Source organism: Mesoplodon bidens, assembly GCF_964165515.1.
Source record: "Mesoplodon bidens genome assembly, chromosome: 18".
NCBI lineage: Eukaryota > Metazoa > Chordata > Mammalia > Artiodactyla > Ziphiidae > Mesoplodon > Mesoplodon bidens.
In genome coordinates, this window is record NC_138175.1 from 17704602 (window position 1) to 17732119 (window position 27518).

The window sequence follows — 27518 nt, forward strand, 5'->3', positions numbered from 1 at the left end:
CAAGAGTGGCCATGAGTTGATAATTATTGAAGCTAGGTGTTGAGTGTGTGGGCATTCTTTGTCCCACATATTTGAAAAGTTCAATATGAAAATTTCTATAATTTCCAAAATAAAATGTTTTAATTTTTTTCTAAGAAGTCAATGTTTATCTTTGGTAAGTTCCCTGGACTTAAAGGAGAAACAGAGTGAGAACGAAGGATGGCGGATTATGAGTGTGATTTCCAGAACGGTAAGGAAGAAAAGGAAAACACAAGCATTCTACTGGAAAACTGAAACTAAAAGCAGCCCATCCGTGGAAACTTGTAGGACTGGAAAGTGAGGTGATATTTGCCCGGCACACGCCTGACAGGTGAACAAAACAGAGCACAGGGGCTCTCCCGATACGCCCACCTCTGACATCCTCTCCCTCCGCGAGTTTCGGAGGGGGAAGTCAGCGTTCATGTTCTATGTAGGAGCCCTTCATGGCTGCTTTACTGGAAGGTGATTCTTTCCTGAGAGCAGAATGCATTCCCTTTCGAAAGCTCTCAGGACTGGGAGACACATGTGGAAAGAACTTTCTGTCCCTGGCAGACAGGGAACCAAACCCCTTCTCCTTGAACTTGGACAGTCTTCCCTCACTTGGAAGCCTCATTCACCCTCTGGTTTTGGAGAACTTAGCTGCGTTCTCGCAAAGCCCGCTGAACGAGAAGCACACTGTCTCCAGGGGCTGGTTGGACACAGGGCATTATGAAGTGCATCAACACCCTCTCTATCTTGGCTTTCTTGTGCTCGTTTTTCCCCCAGAGATGCTCTAAATGTTCCTAGTCTGTCCTAGGAAATGAGAGCTGAATTAAAGTAAGTGAGTAGGGAAGGCAATCAAGGGACCCAGGATAAATGCCCCTGGACTTTGCTACCTCTGCAGAAAGAAACTGAAAATCGGGCCCTATAGGATATTTCTGTAGGTGAAATGACTGAGGCCAGTGAGAGACCAAGGGCCCCGGAGGCCTCCCCAACCCTCCTTCCTCCAGAACCCAATATCCGTGGGGGCTCTGAATACCACTTAAGAAAGCCCATGACCAATACAACACATGTAGGAAGAAGGGAAAGTAGAAAGAGAGAGCAGAGAATGCAGAAGGGGATGACTGTAGGAGGAGGGGAAAAGAAAGAGAGAAAGGACGAGAGTGGGGTAAAATAAAGAGATGGCCATGGCAGTGAGTGGTGGAGAAGCTGATGGGGGACTCTTGGTGCCAATTCTAGAGCCTCGGGTCTTACTGGTCCAAGCCTTACCCTGGAGGAAGAGGCCGCTCCCAGGTGGTGGTCTTGGTATTGTGGTCAACATAATAGACACGCCCGTTGGGGAGCTCTCGCTGCTCCCATCTGCAAAATAAAGTCAAGGGAGGCATGAGACACACAGGTGAAAGGCATATGCCCTTGCTCAAAGGAGTCATTCACTACTATTAGGCTAATGTGAGAGGTAACATCAAAGTCAACATGCAAGACCAACCCGCTGGTCAGACAAGCTCCACGTTGTCACTGATGGTGGCACACACGTCTGCTTCTTGAAAAAACTATAACAGTTCCCCTTTATGGATTCAAGGTACTAGATAACCCACAGATCATGCTAAATTCCCCTAAACAACCCATATGAATCTACATTGCCATGGATTTTTGTGAATCACTGTCTCTTGGCCATTTCGGGATCAAAGAGCCCTTTAGGAATGTGATGAAAGCTTCCAAAATGCACTTACCAACAAAAATGTGTGTGCAATTTCTGGGATTCCCGGACCTCTCCTAAAGCTCATCCATGGACCCTCCAGCGCTCGTAGCCTACTACCTCTTAAAGTCACAAATTATATGACTGTCCCTGTTCTCCTAGAATCATATATATTCATGATCACATTTCTTTTTAAAATACAGGATTCATTTACAGAGGATCTTTAAAAAGAGATCTGGATGGATCAAGAAATATAGCATACTGCTATTTATTGGCTGCTCTACCGCTCAGTCTGTGTGTGGGTTACTATGAGATCAGGGTGCTGAGGATGGCTCATCTGTGCTAATGGCTGAACAACAAGGTAGCAGATGATCCAAAGAGTTACGACAAAGGCAAAATCACTACAAAATACAGCCAAGGACCAGCCATCCCAACACTCCCGTTATTCCCACATTCAATGCAATCTGACAGTAACTCCACTTCCCTAGAATACAGTAACCTATATATACGGGATGCAAAGATTTATGTTTATAAAATGATTACTGTTTTATGAAGGATGTTAATGGTCCTTTTAGCCTTTATGTTTTACATTGATTTTAGTTACTTCTACTTTTGGGTACTGCCTAGGGGAAGGTGACCTTTGCCAGGAAGCTAGTACAGTCAGTTCTACTGAAATGCTTGTTTTAAAAACACAAATCTAGGGCTTCCCTGGTGGTGCAGTGGTTGAGAGTCCGCCTGCCAATGCAGGGGACACGGGTTCGTGCCCCGGTCTGGGAGGATCCCACATGCCGTGGAGCGGCTGGGCCCGTGAGCCATGGCCGCTGAGCCTGAGCGTCCGGAGCCTGTGCTCCTCAACGGGGGAGGCCACAACAGTGAGAGGCCCATGTACCGCAAAAATAAATAAATAAATAAATGAAAATAAAAATAAAAACACAAATCTATGCCAATGTGATTGATACATAAGGGAACATACTATGAATTTTGGGTTTGCCTTGTATGAATTTGCCTTCAAAACACACTAGATGAACACAGAAGACTTCCCCCAGCTAAACCCAGTCATGTAGAAATACACAAAACCCACACTCATCTGCCAGCTACCTCACTTTACTGCGTGTTACACACCATACTCACCCACATCTGGTGCTATATCTCCCATCTGATTTCAGAAAACCCTCTTTGTACCACTTCATGACAACACTCAAAAGCTCCAACCCTTCCAACACCTGCTTCCACAAGCAAACTTCAGGTCTTCTCATGGAAATGTGCCATATGTATTGTAGTGCTATGATCTCAACCATTTAACATGTGTAAAACTGTGCTACCATTGTTATTAGGTTCCTATTTGTGTCACTGACTAATTTTTGACTGTTACACCCCTAATCCACTTTTTCCCATAAGCCCTGTGGGGTTTTTTTGTTTTTTGTTTTTTGTTTTTGCAGTATGTGGGCCTCTCACTGTTGTGGCCTCTCCCGTTGAGGAGCACAGGCTCTGGACGCGCAGGCTCAGCAGCCACGGCTCATGGGCCCAGCCGCTCCACGGCATGTGGGATCTTCCCGGACCGGGGCACGAACCCGTGTCCCCTGCATCGGCAGGCAGACTCTCAACCACTGCGCCACCAGGGAAGCCCAGCCCTGTGGTTTTTACTGCATGATTTGGCATAGCGTGGTGGTTTCTAGGAACACATATGTTATAGCAGAGTTGACTGTATACTGAAATAAATGTCCTAACTTCTGTTACTAAGCCTGGTGTGTCTACTCAAAGAGACATCAGCTTTATTCGATACCATTTCTCACGTCTGATCAGCGGACTGCATTGATAAGCCCCTCTGAGGTTAATTCAGATACAGGTATATGCAAGGTCTTTAAGGCAAAGATGGGAAGGGGGTAACCATCACCCACTGAACAACCACAATGAGCTGCAGGCTCATTTTTACTTCATTCAGTCCTGCCTTCATCGTTTACGGTGGCACATGCCATCACCATCAAGGGAACTGAGGCTCAGAGAGGCTAAGTAACTCTTACGTGGCATTTAAACTCAGCTCCCTGGGACTTCCCTTGTGGTCCAGTGGTTAAGACTTCACCTTCCAATGCAGGCGGTGCAGGTTCGATCCCTGCTCGGGGAACTAAGATCCCACGTGCCTCGTGGCCAAAAAACCAAAACATAAAACAGAAGCAATATTGTAACAAATTCAACAAAGACATTAAAAATGGTTCACATTGGGACTTCCCTGGTGGTCCAGTGGCTGAGACTCCGTGCTCCCAATGCAGGGGGCCGGGTTCAATCCCTGGTCAGGGAACTAGGTCCCACATGCCACAACTAAGAGTTCACATGCCTCAACTAAAGAGCCCACATGCTGCAACTAAGACCCAGCGCAGCCAAATAAATAAATATTTTTAAAGTTATTTTTTTTAATGGTCCACATCAGAAAAATCTAAACAAACAAACAAACTCAGCTCTGACTCTCTGGCCCATGAGTTTTACCATGTCACTCTGAAAGGAAGAAAGGAGGAAAAGGAAGGGCAACTGGAACTTATAAGGAACCCACAACCCAGCAGACAAGGTGCCAGGTGCCTTTCCAAAGCCCACCTCAACGTCAACAGCTTTCCCTAGTACAGGAGTCTGGGTAGGGGGACCTATAGGATCAAGACGACTGGGGAGAAATTATAGTAAGTCCACCTAGTTAATTTCTAGGCTCCATTTTAATCACAACCCTCTGCTCAGATACAATCTATAGGAAGAGGCTGCACATTTTGCACCACTGGGAGGCTTAGCCTGGGAGCAGTGAGGTCTGGTAGTCCCAGACTCCCTCCTTCCAAAAGGGATCAACTACTGTGTTGAGGACTGGAGTGCTATAAACACCATTAAAATGAGCTCGAGAACATTTTCTCTCCTGGGTATTCCTGCTCAAGGTTCTGGTTGAAGCAGATACTGGTGACTTGGCCCAGGCGCCCTGGGTTCCTCCCACTGCAAAAGGAAGATTCTTGCACTTCAGTCAGTATTTTATTGAAAGGGCAGAATCTTCTGACAAAACTGACCAGGTGAAAATAAACACAGGGTAAAGTTAAAGCTCTTCTCCCTCTCGATGCCCTTCTGAATTAAAGACAAAAGAGTAACAGATATTGCCAGCTCAAAGGACTGGTAGGGATCTGGTGGGGACCCTTCAGCAAAAAAGGCTAACATACTGTGATTTCACACCAGCTCTCCAAATTCCTCCTGTCTGCTGGGTAATCAAGCAGCAAATCCCATACCCTCTTTATTCATCTGAATTTGGAAATAAGGAAAGTCTTGAGAAAGATACTTGGCTTAAGGGTAAGTAGTGAAATATGGAAGCTCCTCAGGCAAGGGTAGCAAGCCACTCTTTCATAACATTTGCTCCTAATAAAGACTTAAGGAGCTGAGGATTCCTCAGCATTTCCTAAGAAATTAGCTCTATCCTTCCTGTCCTTGGCAATTTTGTGGCACAAAAGCACCAATAAAACAACTTTGCTCATTTTGCAGTCACTAATTGGAAAACTGACCATAATTGGTGGGTGGGGCTGCCCCTTGAATGAAGACAAAATATGTGTTGTTGCAGTTGGAGAGAAAAGGTGCTAAAACACATTTTTTCTTTATTCCAACAATTCTGTTGTTACAACTTTCATCTTATAAGTGGTCTCGACTTCTGGCTTCTTTTCTATTTCATTTGAGGCAAGGAGAAAACTTTGGTTTTATTATACTTTGGCTAATAGTTTCATTTGAAGATGGAATAATTCTTAAAATTCCATGAATTAAATGCCTTGAATTGACACAGTGGTCTTCCTGCACTGCCAGAAAGGAAATCGGTGTGAAGTCCTCTTTGCTTATATTCAAGAGTTATGACGGCTCCTCCCAGGCCTTGACAAGACCCGTCTATCCTGTCTTTGATCCCGGCTGATCCTAGAAATGAAAGGCTCTCTTTTGGGCACTGTTATTGTCCAGCGAATCTCAGTGTCCTTCTATGAACCCTCTCAATTGGCTTAGCTAGAAAAATAGTTACCAAGAGGAACAAGACCTTTCTTCCATTACCTTTTTTTTGATATCTACATTCTTCCTTTTAAAACTGGACTCCTGCTCAGATTAAATGTCCATGTGGGTCCTCCCTGATCCGTGACCTGGCCTAACTGCTTTCCTTAGAGAACTCTCAACTCCTCCCTACCTGCATGGCTCCTCAGAATTCATACAAATCCCTCCCCTCCATTTGTGTAGCAGAGTCGGTCGATTCTATCGTCAATCAAACGAGCCCCTGGATTCTCATTTCTCCGCTGTAACTGCTGACCCATATAGACTGAGCCTTCCGACTGTCTTGGTTTGGTCTCCCCATGCCAAGAAAGTGATACTGGAAGTGACCTTTCATCAGCACATCCCTGGCAGGGGTTAGGTTTCTGAACCTTATAAGCATCTTCTTCATGCTGAGATTAAAAGGCTTTTCAATCAAACTACCCATGGGTCTCGATACTGCATCCTGGTCACGTGGGTCATATCCTCTCCCACTGAATAGCTTTCTTTGATGCTCTCAGAAACAGTGTTCAAAGCACCAAGCTTGATTCAGGTCCCTTCCCAACACATTGCTCCTTGGCTTTCGATGTACAGCCTTTAGTTGGACCATGGACTACACAGGGTCTTTCTATTTTGAAAGTACTTAAAAAATAGTCTCCAATTTCAATTAATCTCTGTACTTTTTTTTTTTTTTTTTTTTGCTGTACGAGGGCATCTCACTGTTGTGGCCTCTCCCGTTGCGGAGCACAGGCTCCGGACGCGCAGGCTCAGCAGCCACGGCTCACGGGCCCAGCCGCTCCGCGGCATGTGGGATCTTCCCGGACCGGGGCACGAACCCGTGTCCCCTGCATCGGCAGGCGGACTCTCAACAACTGCACCACCAGGGAAGCCCCTGTACTTTTTTTTCAGCCTAAATTCCCTTTGCTCCTATGGATTTTAACTGTCCTTTATTCAGTTTGTAATAGGGAAGAGCAAATCTGACTCCATATTAGATTCGTTTCTTTTACTTTAACCCTAGTGCTCTGTTGCCTGTGCTTATCATGCTGGCTCTGCACCTTTTGTAAAAGAATGTTGCCTATAGCCTGAAATAGACAGGATAGCCCGTTCTCAAGACTCTGACCTTTAAGAGTCCATTCATTTAGAGATAAAAAAAAGTTTCAGAACAGAGAGTAACATTTGTCTTGTTGGAGGTTTACAGGAACATTGTGACTTGACCTACACGAACACTGTGACTTGACCTAGCTGCATGAACAAAGGATTCCAACACCAAGAAGTCTGAGACAACTAACCATGCCCCTCCCTCACCTCGCCTTTAAAAGTGCTTTGCTGAAACCCTTCGAGGAGTTCAGGGTTTGCTGGGCACAAGCCACCCGTCTCCTTGCATGGCCCTGCAATAAACCTTTCTCTGCTCCAAACTCCAATGTGTCGGTATTGTTTAGCCTCACTGTCCATTGGGCACACGAACTTGCGTTTGTTAACAAGTTGTATATCTTCCATGCCCTTGCCCCCATCCCCCCCACCATCATCATTAAAAAGGTAAAGGATGAAAATCTCAATTCCATTATTAGGATGGCATTCAATCATTTCTCTCCTATGTTATCTGAAAGGAAATTGTCTGGTCACTTAACAGTGACCACATTTTTTTTTTTTTTTTTTGGATGCACCATGCAGCTTATGGGACCCTGACCAGGGCCCTCAGCAGTGAAAGGACGGAGTCCTAACCACTGGACCGCCAGGGATATTCCCTGAACCACATTTTCTTGTGGAAGGTTTCCTAAAAGGTCTTCAGGAAATCAATTCTCAGTTACTTGCCATTACAGTGTATATTCTACCATCCTGATCAACACACTTCTTGGTCAGATTCCCCTAAGTTTGGACAGAATCACAGTTTCACCAAAAGTCGGATTAAATTGGGAAGGAATTTAAAGCTGGACAGGTTAGTATCAGAGATGATATCATCACACTCACAAATTCTTAGTAAGAACATTATTAATTTGTATTATTTATAATTTGTTAATAAATTTTATTAACAAAAGCACTGGGCATTAGTAAAGCTGACTCTCATTCAAAATACACTCTCTCCATCAGAAAACAAAGTCATGCCAGAACACTTATGCACCAGTAAAGAAAAGATGCCTTGCTGGTTACCTGGACAAAAACTCAACTTCAGAAAAATACACTGAAAGTATTCAGGTATACTTAAAGCTGCCTATGTAGAAGTTCAACTCCCCTCAGGCAAATATTACAGGGAATTCATATTTTCTTACTTCATGCTCTTATAATAAATTTTAACTGAACCAAATCCTATTCCCCAAACTCTGGCCACTTCCTGAGTGAACGCTAAGATTTATTTCCCCTGTAGGGACACTGTCAGACTGTCTTATGAGGCAAAAATCTGTGTGCAGCGGAACACATCTCCTACTCACTGTTTTCATTGCTTCAGTAGGTCCTCTGTAAACTGGGTAGGAAGTGTGTTAAACTCAGACCTTCCCCCAAGAACCCTTCTTGAAATACTGAGCTTTCCTTTAAATCCAAGCACACTAACCCCCTTTTTAAAACTATCAACAGGGCTTCCCTGGTGGCGCAGTGGTTGAGAGTCCGCCTGCCGATGCAGGGGACACGGGTTTGTGCGCCGGTCCAGGAAGATCCCACATGCCGCAGAGCGGCTGGGCCCGTGAGCCATGGCCGCTGAACCTGCGCGTCCGGAGCCTATGCTCCGCAACAGGAGAGGCCACAACAGTGAGAGGCCCGCGTACCGCAAAAAACAAACAAACAAACAAACAAAAACTATCAACAACCAGCACTTTATGCCCCTTAATCACAGGGGGGCACAGTAGTAGCTGCTGAGGACTCTGAATTAAGGTCTGTTTTTCATCTCTTTCTTCTTCACCCATCCCATTTTCTTTGCCTTGGAAAAGTCCCCAAAGCTCTTCAATGGAAGATGGCAACTGCTTTTGGGACTTCCCTGGTGGCCCAGTGGTAAAGAATCCGCCTTCCAATTCAGGGGACGTGGGTACAATCCCTGGTCAGAGAACTAAGATCCCACATGCCGTAGGGCAACTAAGCCTGTGCGCCACAACTATTGAGCTCGCACGCCTCAATGAGAGAGCCCGTATGCCACAAACTACAGAGCCCGTGCACCCTGGAGCCTGCGCGCCACAACTCGAGAGAGAAAACACACACGCCACAACTAGAGAGAAGCCCGAGCGCTGCAACGAGGAGACCATGCCCCGCAATGAAAGATCCTGTGTGCCACAACTAAGACCCAACACAGGCAAAAAAATAAAGAAAAAAAAAAAAAGATATGCTCTCACAGACAGGCAAGACAATTCCTAGAGACGGTGTCTATTAAAAAAATTTTTTTAACATTACTGCAGATTTTAAAAACTGTGCAGATAAGTTTGGCAATGCAGGGAAATAGCCACTCTTAAAAAATAGGGAGGGACTTCCCTGGTGGTCCAGTGGCTAAGACTCCAAGCTCCCAATGCAGGGGGCCCAGGTTCGATCCCTGGTCAGGGAACTAGATCCCACATGCCACAACTAAAGATCCTGCACACCGCAACTAAAGATCCCACATGCTGCAACTAAGACCAGATGCAGCCAAATAAATAAATAAATAAATATTTTAAAAAATAGTTAGTGGGAGCAAAAATGGGTATACTCTTTCCTAAGGGTAATTTGGCAACTCAGTCAAAAACCTTTCCTACATGCATACCCTTTAATTCAGCAACTCTGTTTCCAGGACATATCCTAAGGAAATAATTATGTGTCAAAGAGTTAGCTTTAAGTGCATCCATCACAGAACGTTGCAGCATGTTACAGAAAAACCGCAAACAACCTAAATGCTCCAAAGTGGAGGATTAGTAAAATAAATTATGTTCATTCTATAATGGGTATTCCATCATTTAAAATATCATTGTGGATAATATAGATTTGTACAGATGTTTACAATATATCAGGTAACAAAAATAAGTGAAAAAATAACATGCATAAGATAATCAAAATTTTGTTTAAAAATTATAAAAATATACTATTTTTCATTAAATCTAAAATGTCACCAATTATAAGATTTTTAACATACCACCAAGAAAGAAAAAAATGCTGCCAATTAAATTATGACACTCCAATGTTTGTAAATCACGTCTTGATTTTAAAGAAGTTAAATGTGAAATAACATGCGTATCAGAATCTACAGAACATGGGGGCAGGCGGATCACATATGCGTGTAAAATTTTTACATCAGAGTAAGGAAGTATTTCAGACAGACACAAAAGGCATGTGAAAAAGATGAACAGATTTGGCTAGCTAAAAATTTGAACTCCTGTACAATAAAAAGCAACATTAAAAAGTGAAAAGACAAGCCACAGACTGGGAGAAAATATTTGTAATGCACATAATTGAGAGGGGATTAGTATCCAGCATATATTAAGAAATCCTGCAGATTAAAAAGACAGATAGCAAACAGAAAAATGGATAAAAATATATGAATAGACAATTCACAAGAAAGGAAACTCAAGAACCAAATTAAAATAACATGTAAGAAGAGGTTTTCAAATTAAAACCAGCAAGAAATACCCTTTCACACCCATCAGACTGGACAACATGAAAAGAAATCTGACAATTCTGAGTTTTAGCAGGAATGCTATGCATGCTCTTGGGAGCATGAACTGGTGAGCTGACTCAAAAAGCAATCTGGGGGCTTCCCTGGTGGCACAGTGGTTGAGAGTCCGCCTGCCGATGCGGGGGACACGGGTTCGTGCCCCGGTCCGAGAGGATCCCACTTGCCGCGGAGCGGCTGGGCCCGTGGGCCACGGCCGCTGGGCCTGCGTGTCCGGAGCCTGTGCTCCACAACGGGAGAGGCCACAACAGTGAGAAAAAAAAAAAAAAGCAATCTGAAGACCTTCATCTTCCTACAAAGAAGAAACCCTAGTTCCAGTACTTGCACTAAAGAAACAAACATGCACACAAAAAGGCATACACAGAAAAAACTTCATTGTAGCATTGTTTATAAAGGCAAAGATGTAATTATAGTATAAATAAACACAAATATAAAATGTTATTTTTTATATTTTACATTTATATGATATAGAATATACACAGTAAATATAAATAAATTTTAATTATAACATAAATAAAATTTTACCTATTCATACAACAGAAGACCATATAGCAGTTTAAATGAATGTACCAAGTTCCATGTATCTCTGTATATAGGGAATGGGACCAGGGAGGGGTTCACAGGGACTTTCAACTTTACTGACAGTCTTCATCAAGAGGTTAAAAAACAGGGGGGAGGTTTATAGCAAATGCAGCATAATGCTAAAGTTTGATACGGCTCGGTAGGGGAGCCCACAGGTATTTCTTATATTACTTTCTATTCTTATCTGCATGCTTAAAATATTTTACAATTAAAAAATAAATTTTAAAAGCACATACCCTAAGATTGTCAAAAAATTTTGGTGGATGTGTGTTGACGTGTACATGTCTGTATATGTGCTCTTGGGCAAACTGCTTAAGGTTTCCTCATTTGCAAAATAAGGGTGAAAGTAGCTACTACACAGAGTGCCGTGAAGACCGAAATAACCCATGTATAAAACCTAGCACTCCCCAGCACTCTGGAAACATTTAACACATGTTAACTCTCACCAATGATCAGGCAAAAAAATACACAAGGTGCATGAAAAGCACCAGTGGTTAAATCTAGGTGGGTGTGTGTTTGTTATTGCTGTTGTTCTGCTTCTTTCTTCCATCTTTGTTTCTAAGTTTTCCAAAAAAAAAAAAAAAACTGTAAAAAATTGTAAGAGCTATTGAGAATGAAAACACTTATCCAGTCATTCAACAAACACTTCTCACTCCAGCTCCCTAGGAGCCAAGTACTATGCTAGGTGCTGGGAATACAAAAACCCAATAATCCCAACTCCTGAGGAGCTCTCAAGAAAGTGTAGTAAAAAAGGAAAATTCCTCATTACACATGAATACATACATATAGCAGGACGAGAACTTCTCATGGGTCAGTCCCAACAACAGTAGAATTTTTGGAAACAAGTCTTTCGTCCTGAGATGAGGAGGAGGAAGCCAGGAACATGTATTATCTGGCATTAACTAAGCATGTAATAATCCCTGTAGAGTCAAGAACTAAACCATACTACTTAGCAAAAAGGCACAAATTCTCCAGTATAATTCTTTAATCCTTTGCTACTGAAGTATGGTCCATGGCTCAAACTGTTACTATTCAGCAACCAGAAAAGTACAGAAGATTCTAGATGTTTAGAAACTTTTGGACCAATTTGACATTGCCACAACATCCAAATATGTGATCTGTAGATCTGCCTCACTGAACAGAACAGAGGACAAAAGTAAAGGTTCATAAGAGATTGAAAAAAAAAAAATTAAAACAGAACAAACAAAACCAGAAGGAAAAAAAAAACAAACAAACAAGGACCAGTTCTTCACAGACAGTTTCAGAAGCACTGCTTTAAAACTCCTTGGGTAAGGATCTTTGGCTAGCGCCAAAATTGAGTTTGGAATGAAATTCAGTGGCAGCAGCTGGTTTATAACTTAGCAGAAAAGCTGCAAATTCCAACGTCTCTTAAAGTGTCTCTACAAAGAAAACATCAAAGAACTCTTACCAGGTTGTCATCCTTGATAGTGTGTCAAGGACAACCTGGAGAAAGGACCTCTGGGTCTCCATTACTGGGCCTGGGGGTAGGGGAAGATGGCAAATCAAACAGATCCAGAAAACACCCTCCTCAATTATTTCTACTCTGAGGCAGGAAACGGCCAGGGCAGCCAATGACTGCAAGAGGAGAGGGATGGTGTGAAGTGGCAGTGCTGAGGTAAGTCGGCAGAGTCCAAACACAACGGCCTCCCTTATGTAAGAAACCACAGCACAGCGCGGGCTGCCAGGGTGAAATAATGTGCCTCTGTGTGAGAGGGCCTGGGCGAGCTGCAGAGCCTGGGACGCACTTGGAGTTTATCTAAGCCATGTACACACGGTCTGTTAATGAGCATTTGGTCCCCAAAGTGGGCTCCCTGCTGATAAAAACCAGATGCGGGGCCAGCTGATCAAAGTGGCCTCCCTCCCCACTGCCCACTGCCTGGACCACTATCTCACCATGTCTCCCGAGCCTTCCTGGCACCCCCTCCTTTAACGGACATTTGCCAGCTGAAAACACCATGCCCTTCCAACTAGCTTCTTTCGTGCTAATTAAATTAAAAGGTAGGGGAAGCAGGAGGGTTTGGAGACAGGGAGAGAGAGGAAAGGGATAAAGGTTGTTCTATTTGGATTTATGTGGCCCAGTTTTCGGTGGCCTTCGGTCACTAAAACACACAGACGGACGTGACATCCTTATGTCCAGTCTCATCTGCTGCAAGTTTGAGAAAGGCAATGCAGCAACTGGAAAAATAAGCCCTTGGGATCCCCAACTGAACTGTGCCCGATCCCTCTGTAAAGGAGATTGAGATGGTAAGGTTAGAAAGAGACAAAGTCAGCTGGATGCCATGAAAAAGCAGTCTAGCATGGCTCAGAAATGCCTTGGCAAAGGGGAGACATGGTCCACAGTGTCTCCCAGGGCATGAGGACCCCTAGTGAGCAGGGAAGAGCATTCTGACCCTTTGAGAGATTCATACTTGAACCCAAAGCCAGACAACCTAGCCTAGTTAGTAACCCCTTAGGGTCTTGTTCTTGGGAAGAAAATGCAGTATTCCTGTCATAGTTCCTCTTTATTTGAGGCATCAAAGAAGCAGAAAACATTCATCCAGGTGGAGAAAAAAAAAAAAAGATGGCATTTAAATCGATTCATTAATTCACTACAAGTATGTCTTGGGGGCCGACTTTGTTCCAGGCTTCTTGCCATCTTGGCATTTACAGCCCAGCAGAGCAGAGAGACGCAAAACACGCAATTACACGTGTGAGAAGTTACAGTACACAGGGTGGTCTGACCTTGTCTACTGGGGATTGAGGAAGGGTTCCCAGAGGAAGTGCTGATTAATCTGAGACTTGAAGATGGATAGAAAGTAATGGACAGGGCTTCCCTGGTGGCGCAGTGGTTGAGAGTCCGCCTGCTGATGCAGGGGAAACAAGTTCGTGCCCCGGTCTGGGAAGATCCCACGTGCCGTGGAGCGGCTGGGCCCGTGAGCCATGGCCGCTGGGCCTGTGCGTCCGGAGCCTGTGCTCCGCAATGGGAGGGGCCACAACAGTGAGAGGCCCACATACCGCAAAAAAAAAAAAAAAAAAAAAAAAAAAAAAGAAAGTAATGGACAAAATGGTGAGGAAGGTTTCAGAAAGGGTAACCAGCATGGCAGAGGGTCCCAAATCCAGAGAAAGGGTGGTACATCTGTCAAACTAAAATAAGTTACAGCTACAGCTTAGAGAGCAAAGCAAAGAATGTCTTCCACGGAAGGCTTGAGGGGTAGATGAGGTCCTACACTGCAGGGCTTTTTAGGTCTTATTAAGATTTGAGAATTTATCCCTAAAGACAATAGGAAGCCATTGCAGCATTCTAAGTGGTGAAATGTCGTGCTCGGAGTTTTATTTAAAAAAGGTTAAAAGTGGTCCCCTGACTCCTGAATGCAAGATACCAGAAATAACAAATATCGTATATTAACGCACATAACGTAGAATCTAGAAAATGGTACAGATGCACCTATTTGCAAAGCAGAAATAGAGACACAGATGTAGAGAACAAACATATGGATACCAAGGGGGGAAAGGCAGGGGTGGGGTGAACTGGGAGATTGGGATTGACATATATACTATACTATGTATAAAATAGGCAACTAATGAGAACCTGCTGTATAGCACAGGGACCTCTACTCAATGCTCTGTGGTGACCTAAATGGGAAGGAAAGCCAAAAAAGAGGGGATATATGTATGCATATAGCTGATTCATTTTGCTATACTGCAGAAACTAGCACAACACTGTAAAGCATCTATACCCCAATTAAAAAATTTTTTTAATAAAAATAAAGCAAAATAATTTCAAAAAAAATAAATAAAATAATTTCAGAAAAGTAAAAAAAAAAAAAGATACCAGGAAAAGAGGAATAACTCATCTTGTCTGAATCTCCAAAACTTGTAAATAATCTAGGGCGGGGACGGTAGGTCTGTGAATTGGAAGGCTCACGGTGGAAAGTGCGCCCTTTCTGGCTTGCTGTCACAGAGCCGAGAACTGAAAGCCTGCCATCCTCACCGCCTCACACTCAGCAGTGCCGGTGGCAATCTCCAGGCCCTGAGACAGCCCGCAAAGTACCGGAGCTTCCAGTGGGCACCTGGAAGTCCATCTGGGTTGGAAAACTGGGTCTCGGTACCTTTCTCTGGCCCATGATACATGTTCAAGTGGGGAGTGGCCTCCCCAGACCCACACACAGGGCCTCATCCCATTCTAAACGCTCCAGGGAGAAGGTGCTGTTCAAACTCTACTCAGGAAAAGCGTTTCAGCCTCTGGTTGGGCGGCGGGTGGAGGGGGGGTAGGAGAACAGGCTTCTCTGAGCTGCTCAATCGCCAGACTCAGAATAAAGGGTGTTTTCAAGGCCTGGAGTTTTCCAGCTGCCTGGAAACAGGAAGAGCCCAATCCAGGAGAACAGTAACCCTCACACACGCCCTACATAAAGACCCGTTGAGCCATTAGCCCTAATTGCCTGTGACTGACACCGGGAGTGAAGCCTGCCCTCCAGGCAGTTGCTCAGCGGAAAGCAAACAAACAGCTCCTGCAGCACCCGGGCAGCCATTTTCTCTCCTTTCTGCCAAAATGATTCTGCCCTGTTCCCCCCAAATTATATACAGATTTCAAATTATAAACCAAACAAAGGTCTTTCAAGTATTCCTTACCACGTACGAAAGAGGGAAAAAAAAAAGAACGCCTCTGTAGGGAGGAGTTACACACAAGCAATTGCTTATGAATCTTTTCACAAAATCAAAAACTTCACAAAAGACTTTTTGGAGCCACCTCTCAATACCCCCAATTCTCTCCGGGTTTGAGGTATTAAAAACTATTTGCAATACTTTTCACGTGTTCATTGTGTTTTATTAAGAAATATAAGTTAAGTTGTGTGCCAAATGCTGGGGATCGCAAATGCCTTCGGATTTAGGATTTTTTGCTTAAACAACTGGGTTTTCTAAAGTGGTTTAAGAATACAGAATGTTATACATCAAGCAAGAGACCATCCATCCTTCCCTTTTCCTTTGTGAATCACCCACACACCACCACCACTGGCCAGACCATGGTGACTGTGGTGATATGGACATTGGTTTCCTCAGTACCAACTGATAACCAGGATGGGCATTGGGACCACAACGGGACTGGCCCTGAAAGTGATCAGTAGTCCTTAGATAAGACTCTGTTTCCCAGTTCAGAACTGTTCTGTTCCTTTATGGTTCCTTCATACCCACTTAAAAAATATCATTCACCAGGTAAAACACCGACCATTGGGTGAGGGCTTCATATACACTGTCTTATTTGAGTCCCTTAACTTCCTGGGGAGATAGATAGGCATGATTATTACCTCCACCTTACCGAGATGGTAAGTCACACAGCCAAAGTCATAAAGGGTTGAGTGGGGAGTTAAACCCAGATCTACTTGATTCCCAGGTCCATGCTTTTAATCTCCACTCACTTTTGGCCTGCTGGGGCCGTCTTCTTGTCATCCAAGGCCTTCAGCATCAGATTTAATTCTGAACTAAAAGGTGGCTCCAAGAAAACCAGGAGCCCGCGCTAACGTCAGCCCCAGCCATGGGAATAACGTACAGTAATATTCAGAGCCTGAAGTCCTCCATGGGCCGTTGAGATAAAGCGCAAGGGAGAAAAGCTGTTTTCTAGGCAGGATCTAGGCAAATCCAGTGATGCCGGAGGGCAAAATGAGCTCCTTGTTCCATAAAAGCCACATTCTTTGAGTCAAGCTGTGCATTTCAAGTCACGGTATAAGGTACCATTGATTCTGCCCTAGATGATTTAGATCCTTTTCAAGATTTACGCAGAACGAGCAGTTCTCCCACACCTCCCTTGTTCCTATGCATGGCAGCCTCCCCAGAGACTACTAGCCACCAGGTAATAAATAACCGCGTTGTTTCTGCCCTGGTGAAGGAGCCACAGTTGTTTTTTTATTTCAGGGGGTGGGGAGGGAGGTGCTGCTGTGGGATAGAAGGCTACTCACCCAGCAGGCAGAGCATCAGGGGCCTGGGCAGCTGCTGGGAGCTGCTGGGTGCCCGAAGTGCTGGGCTCCTCTCCTTCCTCCGGCGTGGCCGTGGCAGGGAGAGTCGCGGTGGCGGGGTTGGGGACCGCACTCGATGCCACAGCAGGTGGGGACGCCACAGCAACAGCGGAGGGTCCTTCAGGGTCAGTGGCTGCAGTGGGTTCATCATTCACTGAAAATACAGGAACCGTAGTTTAGAGATCAACTCAGCGTTGTGTTCACATTCACCAGGTTTCTCACTTAACATGGTAACACAGTACCTACAAGGTGACTGTACATGTTACCTGGTGACGGCAAAAAGTTTTACAGAACATAACTTTGGAAAGGACAGCAAGTCAGTGAGGGCCTGCCGGAAGAAAAGTGGGAGATGGAGCTGAAATAAATAGATTATTAAATATTACCTCTTTTATATAACTTCACTAAATTTTTCTAACATGCCATGGTTACGTTTACAGCAATAAAAGAGTAGCAGGAAAAATAATGTACCAGGGAAGCATGTTAGTGCTACATGGAGCAAGGCCAAGGCCAAAGCCAAGCTTATAGGGTTGTATACTTTTCTTTGTCACTTGTCTGCTAGGCACAAATAGCACCTTCCTTCAAAAAGCTCCATACACACTAAGAGGTAGAAAACTTCCAATAATGTGCTTGTTCTTTTAAAGACTCATGCTCAAAGTGGGGGGCAAGGATTAACACCCTAGACGGAAAAGATGGGGCTGTGAGAGAAGGGACTTGTCTCCAAGGTAACAATAGACAAAGAGACAGAAGTGAAATAAGCTGATTCCTGAGTCTCCTCATTTTTCCATTCCTTTGATGATCACTCATGTTCACAAGGATCCCAAGGCACTGCAATATCCTCTCACTCAGAAAGGGATCAAATGCGGTTTCAAAGAATTAAAATTCTTTGAAAATGGATAAGCCATAAACAGAGAATTTTCTACATATGTGATTGCATATGTGTACATTTACACTAGAATTTCATAGGAAAACCCCTTGGTTTAGCCTCATCTTCCTAATTCAGAAACTCTTTTTGCAGTTCCCCTAACAAATGGCTATCCAGATTGAACATTTCTTCTGACAAGCACCTTGCTACAGAGCCATTCCATTGTTGAACAGATGTAGCTGCCAGAAAGATTTTTCTTATGGTAAGCTGAATTCCACTAGATGGTTTTAGTCCCCACACCCCAAGCAATATAAAATAAGTATCCGGCCACCCTGTTTCTCATCCACCCTCTCTATTCCAGTACAAGGCCTACTATTTCTTTAATGTCTCTAGGTTACTCTCTTCTTGTGACCTGGCTGCCCTCTTGTAGATATTTTCTTCTATTGCGTCCCATTTCTAAATAATGGTATCATGAACTGAACATAATAAACGAGATACCATCAGACCAGCAGAGTCAGATTTCCAATATAAAAGATATTAGTTATATTTATAGAACACCAGTTATATTTATAGAATACCAGAATGCCAGCCAAAGTACACATCATTGCTTTTTGGATTATCTCATTTAAGCCTCATACACAAGCCCATTTTACAGTTGAGGAAACTGAAGCTCGAAGAGGTTAAATAACCTGCCAAGGTCACAGGGCACCTAATTCACACCCCTGCTGTCTGCCTCCAGAGCCTGAACCCTCACTCACTACACGCTACTTCTCCCTCTCTGCGCATCCTCTAATGCAGCCCGGGATTATAATAACTCAGAGGCAACCACATGAGCCTGTCGGCTAACGTGAGACTGGTGGTCAGCTGAAACTAAAATTTCTTCACATGAGATGATGCCAAGCTTGATCTTAACAAACAGCAAAGAGCCTAGGAACTACCTATGATTAATTTAAATAATCTGCTTTCTCCTCAGTATATGAAATATTGTCTGGCACACAGACTAAATTAGTTGTTTAATAAATGACTATATTTTATGCAACTGATGTTTCCTCAACATAAATGCAAGAATTTTTATTGATATTCCTAGTCTATCTCAGCTGAGTTAGTAAAACACAACAGATGGCAATTATTTTTATGCAAATCTATAAGTTTTACTCAATTCCAATGAAAAAACCATCATGACCTTTATGAGAACTAAATAAATTCATTCTAAAATGTATAAGTAAAACTAAACACAGAAGAATAGCCATAAAAATTCTAGAGATGAAGAGTCTTGTGTGCATGGGTGGGGGAGAGGGGAGGAGATAGTTTTCTAAGGTATTAATTAACCCATATTATAAAGCTACAGCAACTAAAACAATGTGGCACTGATACATGAATAGGCAGATGTCGATTAAATAAACAAGATAGTTCAGAAACAGAATTAAATACACATTGGAATTAAGGAATTTATTATATGACAAAGGTGACATTTTAAATTCCTGCAGAAAAGACAGACTATTCAATAAACAGCACTGTGACAAGTGGGTAGTGTACTGGACAAAAACTGAGATATATTCCTACCTCACTCCTTACATCAAAATAAATTCCAGATAGATCAGAGATTTTGACATAAAAAGTGAAATCACAGAGGAACCAAAGAAAATGGAGAACAGTTTTATAATCTCGAAGTGGAAAAGACAGAATCTAAAAGTTATAAACTATTGATGAATTCAACTATTAATTTTTTTTAATCTAAATGGCAAAAAACCACCATAAGCAAAATTAAAATCAAAAGAAAAACAACAAACTGGGAAAGATTATTATCAATTCATATTACAAACAAGTTGCTAATTTCTTTGATATGAAAAAGGCCTCTACAAAACAGTAAGAAAGGGACTTCCCTGGTGGCGCAGTGCTTAAGAACCCACCTACCAATGCAGGAGACACGGGTTCGAGCCCTGGTCCAGGAAGATCCCACGTGCAGTGGAGCAACTGAGCCTGTGCGCCACAACTACTGAACCTGTGCTCTAGAGCCCAACAGCCACAACTACTGAGCCCACATGTCACAACTACTGAAGCCCATGCGCCTAGAGCCCGTGCTCCACAACAAGAGAAGCCACCGCAATGAGAAGCCCATGCACAGCGACGAAGAGTAGCCCCCCCCGCCGCAGCTAGAGAAAGCCCACACAGCAATGAAAACCCAACGCAGCCAAAAATAAATTAATTAATTTTAAAAAAAAGTAAGAAAAAGACCAAAAAATATGCAGACACTTCACAGTTAAGGAAATACAAATTACCCCTAAACATACGAAAAGATGCTCAACCTCAATTATGATACAAAAAAATGCAATTTAAGGCTATAATGAAATGCCATTTTTTAACCTATCACACTAGCAAGAGTGAAAAATATTCAACCACACTGATAAGAATGTAAGAAAAACTGGATTTTCACGTACAGCTGATAAGAGGAGAAACTGCTAGAACCTCTGTGGAGTGCAGCGGGGGCAATACCAAAAATTTAAATACAATAATTGGGAGGTGGGGGGAAGCTTGGGTGGGTACAGAGAAGAGAGGTCAGGGGGCCTACAGGTGAAATTAAAATGGCCATGAGTCAATAACAGTCAAAGCTGGGTGATGGGTTCATTGCAATATTCCTTTTTACTTTTGTACATATTCAATGTCTGTGGCACACATGGAGTGTGTACTCCCATCAGGAGAGGCACATAATGTCTGGTCGTTTCTCTTTTGCAATGTTAGCAGCCATTGATGATTATTGCCTAAATCCACTAACTGGTAAAGAACCGAAAAACAGTAATATTCTAATTCTATCACGCCTCTAAAGAGAAATTTCCCCTATCAACTATTTGGTTACTTTGAGGTTCAGTTTGTAAAGAAAAGGCAAGAGAATTGCTTGAGTCTTTCCTTTCATTTACCAGTTTTCAGAAGAATGAGTTGATGCTCTCATGTCCTCCAAAAATAAACAGTGAAATTTTGCTCTGCTTAAAAACCATTATGAGTTCTTGGATTTAAATATATTTAAAGCATTTCAATCTTTTGTGATTATTGTTCTTACTGAAGCTAAAATTGTCCCCATCTTTGGCTGGGGTTAGCAGAAGAGGGAAGGGCCAAAGATCTTCAAGTTGGCTTCAAGTTCTTTGGAAAAAATTCTAAGATAATTAATAAGTGGGAAAGTGCAGAACAGCATATATATTGTGCTACTATTTGTGTGTGTATGTTCAAAGAATATGCTTGTATATTCAAAGAATATCTTGGAAAGAATCATACGAAACACAACAGTGACTGCCTCTGGGGAGGGAAGGGGAAGCTGGAAGTCCAGAATAGGAAGGAGACTTTCTTTACACTGTTTAAGCTTTTATACCTTTAAAGTGTTGACAACATACATGTACTGCCTATTAAAAAAATTTTTATGGGGCTTCCCTGGTGGCGCAGTGGTTGGGAGTCCGCCTGCTGATGCAGGGGACACGGGTTCGTGCCCTGGTCCGGGAAGATCCCATATTCCGTGGAGCAACTAGGCCCGTGAGCCATGGCCGCTGAGCCTGCGCGTCCGGAGCCTGTGCTCCACAACGGGAGAGGCCACGACAGTGAGAGGCCCGCGTACCGCAAAAAAAAAAAAAAAAAAAAAAAAAAAAAATTTATGAAATTGTCAACGAGGAAAAGAACAAAACCAGAGCCCTGTAGCATGCCAGTGGAAAAGACCGCCTAGTCAATACTATTTGGATCTTACCATTCATGCCGCTGCAAATCTAGTTAGAAGGGTTCCCACCAGGACTGCATCTGTCCACAGAGCTATCCGAGAGCCTTTGATTCACCAGAGTAGTTCATCTGTTTAAGAGCTTTGTGGTTTCTCGAGTTTAGATTTGGAAACAGAATGTGAAAGCCAGATATCCTAGCATTGAAACTTTATGTGTCCATGCTTATACTCTCTGCTCTCAAAGACTCTGTATGTGTATGTGTATGGGCATACCTCAGAGATATTGCAGGTTTGGTTCCAGACCACTACAATAAAGCAAATATCGCAATAAAGCAAGTTTTTTGGTTTTCTAGTGCATGTAAGTTTTGTTTACACTATATTGCAGTCTATTAAGTGTACAATAATAGCATGATATCTTAAAATACAATGTATACTTTATTGCTAAAATGCTCCCCATCATCTGAGTGAGTCGTAATCTTTTTGCTGGTGGAGGGTTTGAGATATTGCAAGAACTGGGGAATTCTCTGGTGGTCCAGTGGTAAGGACTCCGCACTTTCACTGCCGAGGGCCCAGGTTCAATCCCTGGTCAGGGAACTAAGGTCCCACAAGCCACATGGCATGGCCAAAAAAAAAGGAAAAAAAGAAACATTGCAAGAGTTACCAAAATATGACACAGAGACACGAAGTGAGCAAATGCTATTGGAAAAATGGTGCCGGCAGACTTGCTTGATGCAGGGTTGCCACAAACCTTCAATTTGTAAAAAAAAAAAAAAAAAAGAAGAAGAAGAAGAAGAAAAAATGTAATATCTGTGAAGCACAATAAAGCAAACAGAGATAAAACAAAGGTGTGCCTGTATATACACACATGTTCTTAGAAAATAAGTGCTTGAAACCTCAGAAGTAAATCCAAACCATCGCAGCTTACAGTCAGAAGAAGCCAAAGTTCAGATAATTCAGTTACTGCGTCATGGTTACCCTGGTAAAAAAGTGACAGAGTGCCACATTTGAGCCATGACTTCAAGTAGAGAGAAAAACTGGATTGACAAAGACAAGGAGTTACAATTTCATCATGCCTTAGAAAATTGCTGTATTTTACATTTAAGCTCTATTCAGTATAGCCAGTGCTCTCTATTAATCATAATTATTTGATATACACAACTTATCTCCCCCAAAAGACAGCATCCTTCTTGAGAATGAGGGCAAATTTGTTTTCCTTCATTTTTTGCTACTTCCATTCTCTACCTACTACATTCTTGTCTCCACCCCTTTGCTCACTTCAGCCCTCCTTCCCTAGAGGCTCTCCCCACCACTTCAGCCCAGACGGATCCCTTTGCAGAGCCCACGGCACCTGTGGCCTTGGCTACTCAACCTCGCAGCCCCTGTGACATCTGCTGTGTTGGTACTTGGCTGACTGGGGCTTTTCAGCTTCTTTCCCTGAAACAGACTATAGGGCAGAGACCTTACTTCATACTTCTTCACACTGTCAAAATGGCAAAATGGCATTCGATAAATATTGATTGAATAAATACTTGTTTAATAGGCCGAATAATCTAGCAAAAGATATCCGAAATAAAACCGCCTCACATTTGGGTAACACTATCACTTGCAAAGCAGGTTCTTTTTAAATTTTTTAAATTTTGGAATAGTTTTAAATTTATAGAAAAATTACAAAGATAGCACAAAGATAGCATGCCCTTCATCCATGCTATTACTACCTTGCTGAACTATGGCACATTTGTCAAAACTAAAAAAATAACATTAGTATATTACTATTAATTAAATTCTAGAATTTATTTGGATTTCACCAGGTTTTCCACTAATGCCCTTTTACTACTCCAAGATCCAAACCAGGATCCCATGCTGCTTTTCACAAGTTCATTCTCATTAGCTCACTTATCCTCCTAATAACCCCATGAGGAAGGTAGTATTATTCCCATTTTACTGAAGGTAAAACTGAGGTTCCCAGAGGCACCACTCAGAGAGGTGCCAAGCAAGTAGCAGAACCAGCACTCAAATCCAGAAGACTATTAAACAAAAACAATGGAAGGAGGTGGGAGGAGGAGAAATGAAGATGGCTTAGATGGCTTTCCTGTGTGGGAAAGAAAAGCTGGGTACCAAGATGAGAGGGTAAATGGGATAAGGTGGTAAAATGGCTGATTTCTGCAACTGTGGGTATTTCACAAGGTTCCCTCTGTGATGTTGGTTAAACATTCTAACTTTCTGAATCAGATATTCATTCAGGACTAAGACATACTCTAGTCACAGTTGGCCAAAAAAAGATCAGGAATTGGAAATTCTTTTTCTTAATCCTAGACAGGCTGCCAGCTCACTGCGTGTTCCAAGATCTTTAGGTGTGTGTGTGGTGTAGCACAGACTCTCACTGGACACACAGGTCTTTTCAGCCCCCTCACTCAGGCATGGAGAAGGCGACTGCCAACAATGGAAACTTTTTAAACTGAAGATCAGCTCGTAACATATGATACATGGTAAAGCAGTTGGTATCTCTCATCCGTGAAACCCAAGCAATGCCTTCTAATGCAATCGATCAACTCAGCTCTTCAAGGGAGCGGACCAAAACTAGAAAAATACTTCATAATTAGTATGACACAGGGTGGGTGAGGATTATATTTTAAAAAGCAATTAAATTAGATGGAAAAAAGAAGAAAAACTTAAAAATGGATAAAGCCATACCATGTCACCTGATGGGAAAGTTCAATCTTTCCTTGCTCAATATATAGATTCATACAGTTTTCACTTACATTCCACCACGCTTCTAAGCATTCAAAGTCTGAAATTTGTTTTGAAAATGTATAAACTATCAAAAAATATCATGGAGAAAAAGCAATAAGGTAGGACTAGCCCTTCCAGACATTAGAAAAACATCCTATAACATGTCGATAATCAAAATCACGCAAGACTGGCTCAAAACCTAAAATAAATGGGATAAGTAAAGAGTCCGGAAATGAATACTCACTGCATATAAGAATACAGTAAGTGATAAACACTGAGTAAAACCACAGAAAGAAAAAAAGTAATTAATGTTTACAGGATAATAAGACCCTGCTATAGAGAAAAATTAATTGAAACCCAACTTTCATTATATTTATGTATGTATAGATACAGATAAACCAGTATAATTTCCAGTGGGATATTTTTAACATGAAAAAAGAGTAAAACAGAAAATATTTATTCCATCTAGAGACAAGAGAGAATCTTTTCACTACTGAAGCAAAAGTTAAAATTATAAATATTAAAAAAATGCTCAGGCACAATTTTTTTTAAGTTTTTAACTCCTTTGCTACAGAAACCACAGAAAATGAGACAAAGGGCAAAACAAAGATATAGTGGGAAAACTTATAATCATACAAATACCAGATAAAACTTGTACCTAGATACTTCACACCCATTAGGACGGCTAGTACGGGGAAAAAAAACCAAACCAAACCAAAACAAAACAAACAGAAAAAAACAAGTGTTGGCAAGGATGTTAAAAAATTGGAATGCTCATTCACTGCTGGTGGGAAAAGACAGTACAGCTGTTCTGGAAAACAGTTTGAGGGTTCCTCAAACGCTAAACATAGAATTACCCTATGACCCATCAACTCTACTCCAAGGTATACAGCCAAAAGAATTGAAAGAACAGACTCAAACAGATACTTGGACACCCATGTTCACAGCAGCATTCACAATAGCCAAGGAGTGGACACAACCCAAATGTCTATCAACAGATGAATGGATAAATTAAACATGGTAAAAACATACAACAGAATATTATTCAGCCTGAAAAAGGAATGAAACCCCAACACATGCTACAACGTGGATGAATCTTGAAAACATTATGCTAAGTGAAATAAGCCAGAGACAAAAGGTACCTAGAATAAACAAATTCATACAGACATAAAGCAGAACGAAGGTTACCAGGGGCTAGGGCTGGGGGGTAGGAGGAAGGGAGACTATTTTTGTGTAAAAGGTACAGAGTTTCAGTTTGGGATGATGAAAAGTTTCTGGAAATGGATAGTGGTAAAGTTGCACAACACTGTGAATGTACTCAATGCTACTGAATTATACACTTAAAAATGGCTTATATGGGGGCTTCCCTGGTGGCGCAGTGGTTGAGAGTCTGCCTGCCGATGCAGGGGACACGGGTTCGTGCCCCGGTCCGGGAAGTCCCACATGCCGCGGAGAGGCTGGGCCCGTGAACCGTGGCCGCTGAGCCTGCGCGTCCGGAGCCTGTGCTCCGCAATGGGAGAGGCCACAACAGTGAGAGGCCCACGTACAGCAAAAAAAAAAAAAAAAAAAAAAAATGGTTTATATGGTAAATGTTATGTTATGAGCATTTTACCACAATTTTATTAAAAACCTGTACTTAGACTATATAAATCTCTAAAATAAACATCTATAACTCCATGAAACTGAACACCATGAAAAAAGTCGCTTAAGAGAAAAGCAACTGATAATTGTAGAAATGCAATGAGGTTAAACGATGAGGTGGTACCCAATACCTGTTAGCAAAATGACAAACCAGTATTTACAAGGTCAAGGGAAAAATAAACCTCATATGCCATGAGGAAAATTTTACAGTGCCTTGGGATGTATGATTATTTCAGACCTTTTGGAAGGCACTCTGGTAACACACTTTAGATTTTAAAAATTCTCATCCTTTGACTCAAGAACTCCATTCTGGAAGTTGTGTGCAAAGAATGTTTACATCAGGATTTTGTTTTACAAAAGGGAAATACACAAGGACTGCAAAATGGTTATATGAGTTATGGCATATTAACTGTGAAATAGTATGAGGCCACTAAAAAAAGATAAACAAGAAGACCACTGATACATGAACACGTGTAACAAAAATAATGAAATGGAAAAAAGAATATCTATCCACGCTGCATAATTATAACCATATGAAATTATTCGTAAAGACAAAAGCTATCTGAGAGCTTACTATGTCCCAGGCACTGTGCTAAACATGCTACATGTTTTATATAATTTATTCCTTATAACAACGCTATGAGATATATAATCTTGTCCTAATTTTATTAATGAGAAAACTAAGGCCCAACTAGTCCCTGGGTCTTACACACATGCTGTACACCGGGGGCAGAATCTGACTGCAGTCAGTGTGACTCCCCACCTTACATGCATGGAAATCACATTTAAGGGAGGAACGAGTGAGAGATGTAATTTTTTTTGGGGGGGGGTAAAGTTTTCAAGAAAAAATTAGAAAGTAAATCATTGCACACAAGTCTCAATAAAATGCTATACCCTTAGCCTAGTCCTTGATTCCACCACTTCTAAAACTCAGAAATATAATATTTATACAGACAGACCGCCATTCACTTTCTTTTTATAAAAACGGATACTTTACAGTTGTGATGTGAAAAAAACACCTGGAAGTCAGCTCCGTCTTTGCCCCAGATGTCTTTTTCATGCATAGCTGCAGAGCACAGCCAAAAAGGCTTGCTAAATAAATCTTGTATGTCTCTGGAAACATTTCCTGGAAGCACGGCTTTCCACCACCACCATTTTGGAACTAACTGGTCCTCGCAGTTCGAACAGCGGTATATGGAGATGTCCATACACCTGTATGTCCATACAGGGATGGAGATGTCCTCAATCAGAGCCTCAACCCCCTTCTAGTTTTATGCTACCAAAGAGGGGCGCTTCTGTCTGCTCCCCAAAGGAAAGGTGAGATCTTTCTGTACCCCTTGGATAGACATTAAAAAGCCTACAAAGTCCAGGCTGGCTGTGAGCCAAATGTGAACCGTCATCAGAGCAGAAAGGAGAGAAACAAGATAGGGGCCAAGGCCTTAGTATTTTAACAGGCAGAAATCCCTAACATTCAATGACTGTCCTTCACAGACAGGTTTGGGAACAGTTTGGGCATTCAGACACAGCACCATAAGACATCTCCAAGGCAGTTTGGGGTTACAGATATTTGGCTTTTGGAACACGTGGCTGGCACGTGCCTCATCTGCTGAAATACATAATGTTCCTGGAGATAAGCACAATACACAAAGGTACCTAAAAATAAGAGTAGGGGAAAC

At 42.4% G+C, this 27518-nt stretch overlaps 1 protein-coding gene across 1 annotated transcript in view; it reads right to left on the bottom strand.

Moving 5' to 3' along the window:
- WWP2 (WW domain containing E3 ubiquitin protein ligase 2) overlaps positions 1–27518 on the bottom strand; it is a 147544-nt gene that overhangs the window by 32907 nt on the left and 87119 nt on the right. Inside the window, exons 8-9 of the mRNA XM_081215321.1 lie at positions 16859–17069; positions 1267–1356 (exon numbers count right to left, since the gene is read on the bottom strand). Of these exons, the coding sequence (XP_081071447.1) occupies positions 1267–1356; positions 16859–17069 (301 nt within the window). The remainder of the gene's footprint in view (positions 1–1266; positions 1357–16858; positions 17070–27518) is intronic.